This window comes from Lissotriton vulgaris, chromosome 2_1 (genome assembly GCF_964263255.1).
Source record: "Lissotriton vulgaris chromosome 2_1, aLisVul1.2, whole genome shotgun sequence".
In the NCBI taxonomy this organism is placed as follows: Eukaryota; Metazoa; Chordata; class Amphibia; order Caudata; family Salamandridae; genus Lissotriton; species Lissotriton vulgaris.
In genome coordinates, this window is record NC_141687.1 from 950,670,349 (window position 1) to 950,686,376 (window position 16,028).

Consider the following 16,028-nt stretch of genomic DNA (forward strand, 5'->3'; position numbering starts at 1 on the left):
ACTAAGTACAGCACTACATATCCCTGGAGTTGACAAGGACAGTAAATGCTCATATCCCTCTTTATAATAATGGGATCCTAGGGTTAACAAAACAGGCTTAATGAACTGATTTCTTGGGTCCTTATACAAAGTTCAGAAAAGAATAAGGTGCAGAGTACTTTGTGAAACCCTATCATTGCAGGGACAAGGGGGGTAGCCTCTCACACCACCCCCCTTGTTTTGGAAATGCAAAAAGAAAATGTAGTGAGCTAAGACAAAACTTTGTCAAATAAAAATGCCTTTGAGTGTGCATGATATTTGATAGGTAAAACTGCTGCTGCAGCTTACCCCTCTTATATAGTGCCCGCTCACTATTTCTCAAGATACCTAAACTGGTATAATAGGCATTTTTAATTTTCAACTTGGAATCCTTACCACCCATGTCAGGATTTTGATCAGTGATGTCATCAGTGATGTCATTTGAGATGTCATCAGTGATGTCACTGACCATGTCATGAATGATGTAATATGTGATGTCATCAGCAGTGGATTGCGGGTGCGCGAAATATAGTTAGTACAACTAACTATATAGGAGCAATTTCAATGTTTTTTTAAATGCTAATTCCGAACTATATAAGGCCTGAAAACTTTTTCAGTGAATTTCAAAGGTTTTTTTATATGCTAATTCTTAACTATATATGGCCTGAAACCTATGGTTTTTTCAGTGAATTTGCAAGGTTTTTTAAATGCTAATTCCTAACTATATAAGGCCTGAAAAGTATGGTTTTTTCAGTGAATTTGCAAGGTTTTTTAAATGCTAATTCTATTAGCGGATAACGTTTAAATATGTTAATATCTGGAGTATGAGGAGCGGACCTTGTTAGTGACTGGCTGGACTCCCTGCCTGGCCGAGGCGATTGGACGGAGCACCCTGGCGGTGCCGAAGGTGGTGAGCCTACGCAGAAGTGACTTTTTGGTCCCTGACCTCAGAACATTGGACATTTCTCAGCTGGGTTCTATTTCTTTTTATAGCATGTTTCATTGCTGTCCACGTCTGGGTGCCGGGTGGCGACGGGCCCCTTTCCTCCTCCGGGGTCTTTTTGTAGAATGGGGTTGTTAGGGCGACAGGCACACTGCATGTTGGGGTGGCTTCTTAGTCTACTGCAGGGGTGCAGGGAGGGGGGAGTTGTAACGGGAGTTGGTTGGGGGGTGGGATGGGGTGTTTGGGTGTGTGTTTTTTTCTCTCAAGGCGCCATATTGGTTTTTTCCTCGCTTCAGGTGTCCGGCTCTTTGTGGGGTGACCTATGCATCACGTGTGGGGATGGGGGGGTAGTGGGTTGAGGTTGGTATCATGGAACGTCAATGGATTGGGGGATCGTATAAAACGGGGTGTTGTACTGCAATATTTGCGTCGTTTGTCTCCTGATGTGGTACTCTTACAGGAGACGCATTTGGTGGGCAACGTGTGTCATGCTTTAAATAGGTGGGGTTATCGACTGGTTGCTCACTCGGGGTTCACCACTGGTTCCAGAGGCGTTGGTATTTTGATCCTGTCTTCTCTCCCTATAGAGATTGATAATGTTATCCTTGATGACAGTGGGCGCTACGCCGCCCTCACTGGTAGGTGGGGTAAGACTCTTTCCTTGCCTTGGTGAGAGTATACGTTCCCCCGGGTCTCCAGACCTCTACTTTCTCGGATGTTGGCCGGATGATGCTGGACCTCCCTGACAATCTTCTCCTCATGGGCGGGGATTTTAATTCTGTGCTTTCAGGCAGTTTGGATCGCCACCCTCCCAGGACACTTCCCAATCTTGGCTCGGTGGGTTCATAGACACCTTTGGTCTAGTGGACTGCTGGAGGTAAATGAATCCGACGCAATGTCAGTATACCTTTCACTCCGGGGCTCATGGGAGTCTATCCAGGCTCGATTATATCCTTATGCCCGCTGTCCAGTCTTCCTACGTCAGGGAGATCAGACATTTGGCCCGAGGCATTTCGGAGCATTCTCCTTTGTGGCTTAGTTTTGATACGGGGATACCCGCTGCGGGGCGGATCGCCCGAATCAATCCATGGTACTTGCACAACCCCAAGACCCGTAGCGGCCTGATAAAGTCCCTAGATTCCTACTTCCTCGCAAATGAGGGGTCCGTTTCGTCCTCTGTGTCCCTGTGGGAGGCCTTCAAAACTGTCATTCGTGGTCAGGCCCTATCCTTAATAGCTGAGACCAAGAGGGCCGGTAATGTGGAGGTTGAGAGTCTAGAGCCAGAAATACTTGAGTTGGAGGCTGATCTGGAATTAGGCGTCACCCGGGAGAAACTCCACGCCCTTAGTTTGAAGCAGTTTGATTATAAATCCCATGTTACGGATGCTGCCAAGACAATGTTCAGGGAACTGCAGGGTAGATTGTACGATGTTGCGGATAAGACTGGTAAATTGATTGCTTGGCTTGATAAAAAGGAAAGAGCGAATCGTGTGGTCCCTGTGATTCAGACTTCGGATGGTGTGGGGATGCCCCCTAACCCCTTGCTTTTTACTCTTGCTCTTGCTCTGGAACCGCTCGCAGCCTGGCTCCGATAAAAGCCTCCGATAAAGGGCATCCAGTGGTCCCCCGATTTTGAAGATCTTGTTTCGTTGTACGCCGACGATATCCTTTTATACCTCACCTCCCCTCGCAAATCCCTTAACGTCCTGTTCGACGTTCTCACTTCTTTTGGCAAGAACTCCGGCCTGAATATTAATTGGTCCAAATCGTGTGTGTGTATGTCATCTCGGGCGGCCTTCCCCCTTTACCGAGTAGGTTTCCCATTCAAATCTCGCAAGCAGGCTTCAAGTACTTGGGAGTCTATTTATCGTTGGACCCAGTTGCTCGCTACGAGCATAATCTCCTCCCTCCTCTCCGACGACTAAAGTTGGACGTGGCTCGGTGGCGTAGACTGCCGTTGTCGCCACTTGGGGGAGCGGCACTTTTAAAAATGATGTCTCTGCCTCGCTTTCTCTATGCGCTTCAAAATTCTTTTGACGTTATTCCGGCGGCGTACTTTCGGGAAGTGGAAGGTTTGCAGAGGAGGCTCGTTTGGGACGGTCGTGCTCGCATCGCTCTTGCAAAGCTAACTCTCCCTTGGTATGACGGGGGCATTGCGCTCCCGAACATCAGGAGGTATTACTGGGCCTCACAATTGTCCGCCATTAACCATGCTACGTATGAGCCCGGTCCGGCTCCTGCATTCGAGATGGACAAATATCAGTTGCCCAGTGGTAACTTCAATAGAGCACTCTACTCTCGGACGGGTGGGAGGAACTTAACGGGACCCACTAAGATTGCGGTGCGTGTGTGGAAAGATGCAAATGCGGCCATGGGAAGGAATGATCGATTGACGCGAGCGACCCCTTTGTATGCTTCTGAAAAATTGGGATGCCTCTGGACAACGAAATGTTTTGAGGACTGGGATATGATTGGTATTAGCAGAGTGGGTGATCTCTGGGTGAAAGGTGCGGTGAAGACCTTTGCGATGCTTCAAAGTGAGTACGAGTTGGGGGATCGGGAGTTCTTCAGATATGTGCAGGTTCGCCACGCTTTGCAGTCTGTCTTCACAGCTGGTGTTCCGGTTCCTGAATCCTCCCCACTCGAGGACCGTATACTTGACGGTCATCTGCCCGATAGTACAATCTCCTTGATCTATAAGAAACTAATTAACAACCGGGCAGATCTCCTTGTGCGTCTCAGAGAGGTTTAGACCGGAGACTGGTTGGAGTTGGATGACGAGGACTGGCAGACTGCCTTATCCTCCCCTAAAGAGGTCGCCATTCCTGCCCGTCTCCGTCTCGTCCAGCTCAAGATTCTTCATCGTGTGTGTTACGGGTCCTCGTTTGGTTGCGATGGGTTTTTCCTTGGATGGGTTGTGGAAGCGTGGATGTGGAAAGAGTGCTACCTTTCTCCACATCCTCTGGGAGTGCCGGGAAGTGGTGGCGTATTGGCACCGGGTGCATGCGGTCATGGAATGTGTAACCGGGGTTGCTCTGCTGCCTGAGGCTCGTAGATGTCTGTTGAATGTGTGGGAGCCGAATGATTACAACGTTGCCCAGACCCGGTGGGCGGCACTGGGGAACATGATTGCAAAAAGAGATATTGCGCAGTTGTGGGGTTCCCCGCGGCCTCCCACCGTTTCGGTATGGAAGGAGAATATGGACTGGTGCATGTTTAGAGAGAAGACGGTATGTTTGGCTTGGGGCAAGCCTAGGGCGTGGAGCAAAATTTGGGGTCAGTGGAACGCCTACCGAGGGAACATCTGCACACCCCCCTTCGAAGACACTTTGGATATTCCACTTTCCCCCTGACCCGAAGGTTCCTGGAACAATTTATTCCTTTTTTTCTATTGTCTGACTTCCCCACTGCCTCCCCCCCTGACCGTCTTTCATGCCCTCCTGATTCGTTATTTGGTACTGTGGGTCCCCCCCCAACGGAGCTTGACATTGTCTATAACGCCTCTCGCCTTGAGTCTCTTTACTTTGTTCTCCTTTTTCGTTCTATTTCTAAAAAATAAAAAATTTCTATATCCTGCCTACATCCTGTGTTGCCGAAAAGGTATCCTGTGTTAAGTCGGACCACTGGAGAGCGGTCGCTGCTTTGTGAATTTGTATAAATGCCTCACGTGTTCTAGCGGCCGGCCCTTGTGGTTTTAGGCCCATACTTGTAATGCTATTTTTTGCACAATAAAGTTAAAAAAATATATATATATATGTTAATATCCTTGTGGGACCACCTGAGCAGCCCTAGAGCAGCCCTAGGGGGTCAGGGTGTTTCTACCCTGTCCCCTTTTTGCATTCTACACGTTTGTTTTTTCTGCTTCTTTTGTGCCTCGGTCTACCTAGCACAAGATGAATGCCAAAACTTCCTGGTTAGAAGTGTTTGACAGCCAAGGAGCATGCTGCTTTCCTGTGAAAGGCATGCTGATTGGCTGCTACTGTCTGTCAACACTCCAAACCAGGAAGTGCTGGCAGCCATCTTGTGCCTCGGTAGAACCAAGGCACAAGAAAGCAGTGAAACAAAGGTGCACAACACGCAAAGGGGGCAGGGTAGAAGCACCCTGACCCCCTAGCCCTGCTCAGGGGTCCCACAAGGCCCCCGTAGGCCCCAAAAAATTATTTTTTCCGGAAAACGCGGGGGTACGCGCACCATACGATTGCGTACGCTGCGCGTACCCCCGCGATTTTCCGAAAAAAATAATATTTTTTAGGGGGCCTGGGGGGGGCCTTGTGGGACCCCTGAGCAGGCCTAGGGGGTCAGGGTGCTTCTACCCTGTCCCCTTATTGAGTTCTACACGTTTGTTTTTCTGCTTTCCTGTGCCTCAGTCTACCGAGGCACAAGATGGCTGCCAACAATTTCTGTTTTGGAGTGTTGACAGACAGTGGCAGCCAATCAGCATGCAGCTCATACTCTGGAAGGTACAGAGTACAGTAAGCTTACAGTGCACTCACGGTGTCCCGCCCATAGATATATAATTTGGGAAAATTCAATTTTCTCAACAACTACTGGAACGATTTTCACCAAATATAAAAAAAAAGGCACATCTCCATACCAGTCCCTACCATTTTGCCAAGTTTGGTGTAATTCCATTCAGCCGTTCGGGCTGTAGCCGTGTCTAAAGTTTCCTATGGAAATTAACATGGGAAAAACACGTTTTGGGACCCCCCTTTTTTCTCGGCCCCGCTTGACGAATCCCCCCTGAAACTTTCAAGGAAGGAGCGGAGCGAGGCAATTTTAAGGAAAATTACACACAGATTCCTCAATCGGCGCCAAAGTTATTCCCAATAGAATGTTGGGGGATTTCCTATGGTAACTAGGTCCTAACTATATATACCTACTGGCTATCGCCAGTAGGATATATATATATATATATATATATATATATATGTATGTATATATATATATCCTTCCCTGAAAGTTTCGGGGGGATTAGTCAAGCGGGGGCCGAAAGTGTGTCCCAAAATGTGTTTTCCCCATGTTAATTTCCATAGGGACCTTTAGACACGGCTACAGCCCGAACGGCTAAATGGAATTACACCAAACTTGGCAAAATGGTAGGGCCTGGTATGCAGATGTGCCTTTGCTACGTTTGGTGAAAATCCCTCCAGTAGTTCTTGAGAAAATTAAATTTGAAATTTTTCAAATGGCATTTTCTATGGGACCTTCAGACACGGCTAAAGCCCGAACGGCTGAACGGAATTACACCAAACTTGGCAAAATGGTAGGGACAGGTATGCAGTAGTGCCTTTTCTATGTTTGGTGAAAATGCCTACAGTAGTTGTTGAGAAAATTTAATCTGAGCAAATTATATATCTATATGCGCTCACCTTACGCGTACGGTACGCGTACGTGCGTGTACCCTTACGTGCGCGAGCGAGTTTCTGATTGGCTGGCAGTCGACTGCCAACATTTCAAACTGTCCAAACCAGGAAGTGTTGGCCACCATCTTGTTTTTCAGGAGAACTGAGGCACAAGCGAGCCCAAAACAAGAGTGGAAAACACGAAAAAGGGGCAGGGTAGAGACCCCCCAACCCTCTAGCCCTTCTCAGGGGGTCCCAAAAAGACCCCCAAGGGCAAAAACAAATTTGAAAAAATCACGGGGTACGCGCACGGTGCGCGTAACCCGCTATTTTAAAAAACCACTTGGTGGTCCTTCTGGGACCCCCTGAGAAGGGCTAGGGGGTCAGGGGTCTCAACCCTGCCCCCTTTTCGCATTTCCACTCTTGTTTTGTGCTCTCTTGTGCCTCACTTCTCCTGAGAAACAAGATGGCTGCTCAGGGGGTCCCAGAAGGATAATAACATATATAAACGTTATCCGCTAATAGAATTAGCATTTACAAAACCTTTGAAATTTATTGAAAAAAATATAGGTTTCACGCCTGATATAGTTAGGAATTAGCATTTAAAAAACCTTGCAAATTCACTGAAAAAAACATAGGTTTCAAGCCTTATATAGTTAGGAATTAGCATTTAAAAAACCTTGCAAATTCACTTAAAAAACCATAGGTTTCAGGCCTTATATACTTAGGAATTAGCATTTAAAAACCTTGCAAATTCACTTAAAAAACCATAGGTTTCAGGCCTTATATACTTAGGAATTAGCATTTAAAAACCTTGCAAATTCACTTAAAAAAACCATAGGTTTCAGGCCTTATATAGTTAGGAAGTAGCATTTTAAAAACCATTGAAATTGCACATATATAGTTAGTTGTACTAACTATATTTCACGCACCCGCAATCCACTGCTGATGATGTCACATATTATATCATTTATGACATGGTCAGTGACATCACTGATGACATCTCAAATGACATCACTGATCACATCACTGATGACATCTCATTTGACATCACTGATCACATCACTGATGATATCATTTATGTGATAATACGATGCACTTCCTCACACTCTAATATAACCTTTGATACACCCACTGTTAAATACAGACTACCCTTCTTGAAACCATTGACACACCAATACCAGTTACTACATACGCACTCACTGATTCCTAGGTCTACACACACATTCACTCATTCACCCATAGAATCACTCATACATACAGTCACTCATCAATACAACACTATCATATCCACTCATACACCTATACAGACACTCACACGCTGCCACTCATCCATGGAGTTACTCACACACCTAGTCAGTCATGCAAAGAATCAATCACACTTCCATTTCCTCAACTATACAGTTATACACACAACACCTTACTTATTCAAACATATACTAACACATACTTACTCAATTATACAATCACTGATAAAAGTACACAATGATCCATACAGCCACTCGCACATTCACTGGCTCTCATGTATAGTCATTTATATATGCCAACTCTCACATGCACTGTTTTACATATGTACTTACTTGCACATGTAGCACTGAGATATCCATTCACTCGACAACGCACCCATGCACACAGTCAACAGCCCATATAGCTGTTTCCACATGCACTCTTGAACTTATACACCTAGTGAGTCAACTGCTCACACATCTATGCACAGTCACACACCTCCCAGCCACCCACACACACACACACACACACACACACACACTCAGTCTCCCATACAAATACTTGGGCAACCATTCAGTAACCCAAATAGCCACTGATATAGCTACTGATCAACACATGCAGCAGCTTAGACAACAGACATACTGATGCACACATTCAGACAGTTTAGTCACTAACCCATGCATTTAGTAAGACACATTTAATCACTCACTCATACAGTCAGTCACGCACCTACTAAATCCTTCATCCAGACACTTATACATCCACTCATTCTTCAATATGTAAAACATATTTAAACTTTACAGAAACACAGTCACTGGAAGATGTCATCAGTGATGTCATTTGAGATGTCATCAGTGATGTCACTGACCATGTCATGAATGATGTAATGTGTGACATCATCAGCAGTGGATTGCTTGTGCGCGAAATATAGTTAGTACAACTAACTATATAGGAGCAATTTCAATGGTTTTTTATGTGCTAATTCCTAACTATATAAGGCCTGAAACCTATGTTTTTTGAGTGAATATAATATATATGTGTGTATTTTCTATATGCTCCGGCATCCCGCACATGGACGGGGATTATTCATAGATTATGACTTTGAGTATACCCCTGGATGAGAACTAGGATTACAGGTAAGTAACTAATACTTCCCTGATCTTCAAACCGTAGTAATTGAAAATGGAGTAAGCGGTCTACCTCGGTTACTTATCTGACCAAGGTAAACAATTTGCCTCAGTACACTTATCCTAATGTGGTGAAAGTAACTCAAATGGGGTACTTGGTGCTGACGTTATGGTAACCATATAAAGTGATATAAATACATACATCCACAGGATTGGGGGGCAAGCTTTGACGCATGTGGGACAAATTGGAAGCTGGAAAGGCTTTGATGAGTTTGGGGGAGAAAGAAGGAACTGAATGATGGCAGACAGACTTACTGTTTTCACATTGCTGTTAGATGCCCACTCTGTCATTGGGCGAATAATCTTTGCTTGTGACGTTATTTTTTTCTTTTCTTGTTTTAAGCAAGCACAAATTCCTAACTTTTATGTTTTTTCCCAGGGACTGCACAACTGAAGATATTCAAGTTGGACAAGAAGGCAAATTGGGTAACATACCATTTGAAGATGTTTTGTTCCAACATTTTGTAAAATGTTCTTGATTCAGAGTAAAGGAAAAATATTATGATCCCTTCAATCAAATTTTCATAATGAAAGCACCGAGCAAGAATGTTAACTATGATTGCAAAATCATGCAGCATCTGAACACATTCTCGTCTCGGGCCAGGGAATAACATATGCTGGTGTTTGTTTTCACCTTATACAGGAGCTGAATAATCTTGTTAGGTGACTAGGCAGCAGGTTCTCGAAGAACTTGTAGAATAGTGTACTTTCATGTAATAGTAGAGTTTTGTTTAGCCTCATCGCCCATATCCGCTTCCCAACCAAATCGGCGTTCTATGTTTTCCCCAGCTCCGCTACCCAATAGCTTTTCTGAGCAATCGATAATAGTGCTACTGGTTCCAGACCTTCTCTGGGAAGGATTGTCATGCATTTGAAATACGACTGTCTGATTTGAATTCTAGGTGGGGAGAAAGAACAAAGCAACTGAATAAGTTATAGCATGTTTATTAAATCAAATCGGACTGGTTTTGTGAGATCAGCTGCATGGCAGGTGATCTAGAAATAGTCACTCTGTGTATTTTCCCTCAGACTGTTGAGGCTAGACATGGGACACCATGGGAAAAATAGGAGTGTTTATTGGGATGTCTGTAATATGGATAATGCAGGTGCTATGTTATCTAGCTATGGCAGACAATTGTGGCATGACCGACCCTCTTATAAAGAAGCTAGCGGAACAAGCACAAACAATTATTATTATTATAAGTGGGTGAATTTACACCTGTGCTTTGTTTACCTCAATTGATGCTATAAACACAGGAATTTGCCAGTTGGTGACTGGAGCGATTTTTAGAAGTGGTTTCCGGTAATGTAGCACTTCATTGAGGGTAGAAGTCCAGGCTAGAGTCATTGGCATCTATTTGGTAGACAAGCATTTCAGGCTATTATGATTGACATGGTCAGCAAGTTTGCTCGATCTCTTAGTGTGTAAACAAGATTATTCCTACTACTACATATAACAACCTTATAGCCAAAAAAACTGTTCAACCAGGTATATTTGTCAGTTCATGCTGCTACAGACAGGGATATTATCCTTGGGAACAACCTGCCTCCCTTTATTAAATTAGACAGTTGGGAGCAAGACCCCAACACCACGGCACAGACCTTAGCCCAGCATGGGCCAATGCCAGGCCTATCGTACCTGTCTTCGTGGGCAGCACACTCCCTTAATCTTGTATGCTGGTTGGGAGAAAGATTTGAGTATGTATTTCAGGTTAGAAATAAATTACCTTTTGGTTGTTGGTTGTGGAACATAGTCGAGCATACACATACAATAGAATTCATCTCAAAGTTGCCAACAATGCCTCCAATTGCCTTCATCTAGAGGTCCTAAGACCAGCAATGATCAGCCAAGCCACCTCTCACCTGCATGACTGATTGCTGTGGACCTAGAGTATAGCCTGTTGAACATCTTACCGAGCAGTAGGAAGAGTCTCTAGGTAGCTGGATTTGGATCCATGGGGAAGAATTTGTGTGAAACGAAAACGTGCCGGGTTGGTTTTAAGAAAATGGATCCTATTTTGATGCAACTTTCTGAAGTAATACCATCCCTTCTGCTACAGGTGCAGTCAGTTGGCCATTTCCAGGTATCTATCTAATTTATGAAACCTAAAACTCTCTTTTGCATTTTTTCCACAAGCTTGGGATTCGCTCCCAGCTTGGGAAGCCTCCGTATTGGGAGCACGTACAAGGGACCCATTTGAGGTCATCTGTTGGTCCTTGGTTAATGAAAACTGCATTCCTTTTAGCATTCACCTCTAGATGGTATATTCAATTCAAGTATTACTGATTAAATCACCTTATGTAACGTTTGACAAGAATATGGTTACACTCTTTTTTTTTAAATCCTATATTCAAGCCTAATTTTAACAATACTGCTCACATGCCAAACTGAGTGTAACATGTTTATTCACAAATGTGTTCGTGAGTCACATGTCAAGCCAACCAGAGGCGCCCCTAGAAAGCTGGAAGTGAAGCATGCTTGCTGTAGAAACAGCCGCTCATTTATAGCATCTCAAAAATATATTGTGATGGAGCACATGGTTCCAGCCAAGCAAAGGGAGCATTCAGGTTTCCAAAGACTGAGATCATGAGAAAGGAAGAAGACCTTGAGTTGTAACTAGAATGAAGTATTTTCAGATGAGCAAGCTAATCAGTGTGCTTTTTGTCTCTGGAGCGAAGATGTAAAAGAGGCTCACAACTTCAGACATGCACTTGTTTTAGATCTGTGTTACCAGGAGCAGGGATGCATGAAAATGATGTGGTAATGCTCAAAAGTGGTCTGGCTTCTGTCACGGTAAGACTGTTTTAAGTCCATTGATGGACGTGCCCAGTTGCACCAGTTGCAGTGCCTCCACCATGGTGAGATGCTCCATGCCAGCGAAGAATTGTTTGTCATTGTTTCCAGCCTGGTGTTAGGTTATGCCTGTTGTTCTTGAGCTCCAGTAACTCTTGACTGATGTTTGCTTTAAACTGAATGAAATTAATTGAGCGGGATCTGTCATTCTGATTTCAACTCCGCCAGATATGCTTTGAAGTGTTCTTTCATTGGGGTGCCTGAAGTTTTTTTGTAGAATTAATTCTTTTGCTTCTCTAGTTCCGGTGTGCTCTAACCAAGTGCGTTAGACCTTTGCCTGGGCCCTATTAATGTCTGTTAAATGGTAAAATAATTAATATTGCCACAGACCATGCTATGTTACGTTTATGTAGTCAACTCTACAACATTATTTGGTCATCCCTAGAACAATTCCAGTGGTCCAGCCTATGTCCTAGCATCCGTGACCCAGGTAGAAATCTTGATCTTGTCGGCCACTTATAATGGTGCTGTAATGTTGCAGTCCAAGCTTGACCTATGTAGCCTGTGAGGCACTAGCCCTGTCTGTATAGGCTTCTTTGACTTTGGAAAACATTTAGGCAGCATTGCAAAGCTGCTGATGTGGTTAACCTTACCCATCATCTGTATAGGAAAGTAGAATCTGCTTTCATGGTTACCACCACTTTTTGCTGGTGTCAGTGTGTTTTTTCGACTTCTCGGACTGCTAATCAGGACCCCAGTCACTCTGCTTCCTTCCTAAATTTTACTTGGTGAGTACATTTGTACCTCCAAAATTGGTTACTGTTTTACCCCTATAAGTGCCAGGCTGCAGAATGTATTGTGCCACCCCAGGGAGACCACAAACTGACTACAGGCCTTTCATTGCAGCCTGTGTAAACTGGTGCTAGACCACTTGCGACAGATAAGTGTTCCTATATTTGAGGTCACTACACTTAAAACCTCTGTCACCCCCTAGGCAGGCCTGAAAAGCCTGAAGGCAGGGTGCGGGGTTACAAGTAGAAGGGTGCCTCTGCAAGAGCAGGACACTCCTACAAACCTCAGGGTCGATTCTCCTGGCATTGTAAGTGAGGTCAGCTATTTTGATACATATAGTGGCCATGCGTCATTATGTCATTGCTAACTATATAGTGGCTGTGGTAACAAACACGTTGGAATCCTCCCCCCAACACTGTTACCCCTACGCTGCTTCAGTCGGCCAACGGCCGTCGCGAGCACTACCTCCGTAGTGCTGTGCTATTCCGTTGGCCGACGCGGCCCGCCCACCTAATGGAACGAGCCGCAGGTTAAGGCGTTAGGGTAGGATTTCATACACTGGGGGCTCCCCCGAGAAGGCCCCAGTACTCCCGGTAACAGCATTTCAGAGTCGGCTAGCAAGCTCGTGCTGCTATTGGCCACAGACACTATTCTGCCCTCCTGCAACTGAGCTGAGCTTGAGTGGGGGAAGGTAAAACAATAGGTTTCCTGTCACAGGGAGGTGTGACAAACTCCCAGACAAGATTTAGTGTATTGGTCCGGGTGGTGGCGCTTTTTAGCACCACCAGACTGCTTTGAAGGGCACTTTTGGTGCCCTCCTTGCATACTCCGGTTTCGCCAGTTCAGGGGACCCTTTGCTCCCTCTCCAGGTCGACTCCAGTGTGAAACTGGAGTCGTCCTAACCCCTTTCTTAGGGTATATAAGGGCTTACCTGTTGGTATAAAAGGGTTTAGCTGTGGGTGGGCTCCTCAGAGTCGTCATGGGACAAGACTGAAGCCTGTAACCATGTCACTTTTTGACTGTCTGGACACTTGGACTTTATTGGACTTCCCCTGGAACCGAGACTGCATCAAGGAAAACTCCTGCTGCTCCTGGTCTCGATGTTCAGCGAGTCTTCCTCGTCTGTGTTTGTGCTTCTTCCAGGATCCTCAGCAGACCCGTGGGCATCAAGGAAACCTGAAATAATCTCCATTGGAGTGCATCTGCAGGCACTTCAATGAAGCTGACTGCATTGCTGCTCTTGACGTCCCATTGACTTCATAAGGCTCAGCAACAAAGTTGGTGGTTCTTCAACTCCCTCGAGGCCTGACTTGTCCTCTCTGCAGTTTTAAGGCCAGTATTTCTCGTCAGAACCGCTAGGAATGAACCCCTGTGCACCGCATCAACTTGCTGTTGCTAAGGCTTGTTGGCTCCTCGCTCCAAAGGTCTTCGGGCTCCAAGAAGCGCCAGCATCTCTTCCTGCCAAGATCATCGACTTCAACGCAACCTCTGCACAGTGGCCTTCTTCTTTGGTGAGCTACTAGAGGTCCTCTTGCGACTCCTGTGCCTTTGGACTATGGGTCCTTTCGAGGCTCTTTACCTGCTTGCTCTGGGCCTGCTCTGACTCTCCTGTCTTTGGTGATTCTCTTGTACCATGCTAGTCCCAACGTTGCTCCTTCATTTACCACGCCTGTTGCAGCTGCCAAGGCTTGTTGGTGCTCCCGCCGGACACCAACCCCCTGATTCTCGAATTCTGACTTGGGACATCTCTTGAACGGTTCCTGGTCTTCCTCAGCATCACCTGGTCCTCACAGCTTCAGCGACTAGGTCAGTCATCACTCCTGCATCTCCCGACATCTGTGGGCATTGCTCTTCTGTGCCTGCTGATCACCTCCGAGTGGCATAGACTCTGTCCCCTCTGCTTACAGGTTATTCTCTTCACTAATCCACCCTTGAATTCCACCGGTCTCTTTCGCCTTCTTCGCCAGCAGCATCTTTAGTGAAGTCCACCATTGTGGTCTACAGGTGGTTTCCGACCTCACTGTTCACCTATGCACCTGGCTTTCCTGGTGTAGGTATGTATCCTGGTTCCTGAGGTATCCAGGGGTGAGGGTGACTATTTTACCTTCTGTCTTCCACGAGGTTTCTTCAGGGTCTACTGGGAATTGTCCTTGTTCCTCAAAACTGCAACAGCGACTTTACAGTTGATTTGTATTGAGTATGCAGCTGTGTTCCTACTCTGCACACAACCTCCATGGGGTTACTGGGTACTTACCGTGGATGGTTCCTTGTGACCCTATCTCTTCTGAGTCTCCTGGTCCAAGTCCTGACTTCGGTCGCAGTTTGCATTCCACTTTCTTAGTTTATGGTTTGGTCTCCCCCTGGAGACCACTGTGCATTGTGCTTACTTACCTCTTGCAATTGAAGTATTGTGTATTTGTGTTTATATCTTCGGGTAAAAGATATACCAATGTATTAGAGAATGTTGTGTAATTATTAGACCTATTTTTATAACTGCACTGTGTGGTTCTTTGTCATTTACCCTATACTATATGATTAGATCTAGTAAGGCAAGCTGCTTAACACTCCTCCTGGATAAGCATGAAGGCTGCTTTCCACAGCTACCACTTAGAGAGTTTTCTAAGGTTGTTTACACCCACTAAAATCACCATAAGGGTTGACTGGATTAATGCAAGGTGCTTCACTTAAATAAGTGCGCACAATATTCTAAGCAGTGTACTACAATCTGGAACTGTAGCACCCATTCAGTGAATATAGTTTAATTGTTCCTGCTTTGCAAGCTGTCACAGGCAACACCGTATCTTTGGCACAGAAAATACAAACTATTTTTTAAAAGTTGTCTGGTCAAGTTCCCAGTGTTTGGAAAAAAAGAATAAACTAATGTTTTATAGATTTTATCCCCAAGTTGAATTCACCTGGACAGATGCATGAACTGGGTGCGATAAACATCAGATCCAGATTAATTTAAAATATTATTGCTCAGACTTTTATTCATTTGCTAGTAGGAATAAAGAACGTTTTTTAATAATGCCTGTTCTCATTAAAAAATAAATAATAAAGTACTACTTAAAAAAAAATGTAAACAAGTGGTGCCACTCCTTGCGAAACAAAGTCCACATTCAGCAACAGAGCATCGTACTGGGGTAGAATTGTGAACTGTCAAATTCTGCTTAATTTGTTTATCCTTAAATATGTCCAGCAATGTGTGCATGTTTGATCAGGATTTCTCTGTATTAAGCAAATCAAAGAATATAAACTTATTTTGACTTGTCACTTGTCAGCCATCTATTTTGGATTTGAGTATTGTCCACAGAGCTGTAAAAATGTACCCTTTTTCCAGCATTTTTATCCTAAATGTTTACAATTACTGCCAATAAATTCTCTCTTTGCCAAGGCTCTTCTCGCCTACCCAGAGGTGCATTTTGTAACCGCCCCTTTCACCTTGCTTCACTAAGGTGCTTTTGGCTGCCTCATTGCTGCACAGAGCCTGCACCACTACCTTCGACTGAGCATTTAACAAGAAACTCGAACTCGCATTATCTGTGTAGTCCCTATCAAGCTCTCCTGCATTATTCCTGCCTAATCCTGCACTCGAGTGGCCCATTGAAAAGCTGGAGGATCACATCAACTTCATGCCCTACCTTCTGAACCCACTAATGACAAAAAACTATTCTAGTTATTACATTGTTTTGGGTTAATGTTTATCCTTCAGCATGCTCGAAGGT

The 16,028-nt window shown here is 44.9% G+C and overlaps 1 protein-coding gene across 1 annotated transcript in view; it reads left to right on the plus strand.

Moving 5' to 3' along the window:
- CLSPN (claspin) overlaps window positions 1-16,028 on the plus strand; it is a 202,306-nt gene that overhangs the window by 52,247 nt on the left and 134,031 nt on the right. Inside the window, exon 5 of the mRNA XM_086954200.1 lies at window positions 9,097-9,143. Coding sequence (XP_086810326.1) covers window positions 9,097-9,143 — 47 coding nt within the window. The remainder of the gene's footprint in view (window positions 1-9,096; window positions 9,144-16,028) is intronic.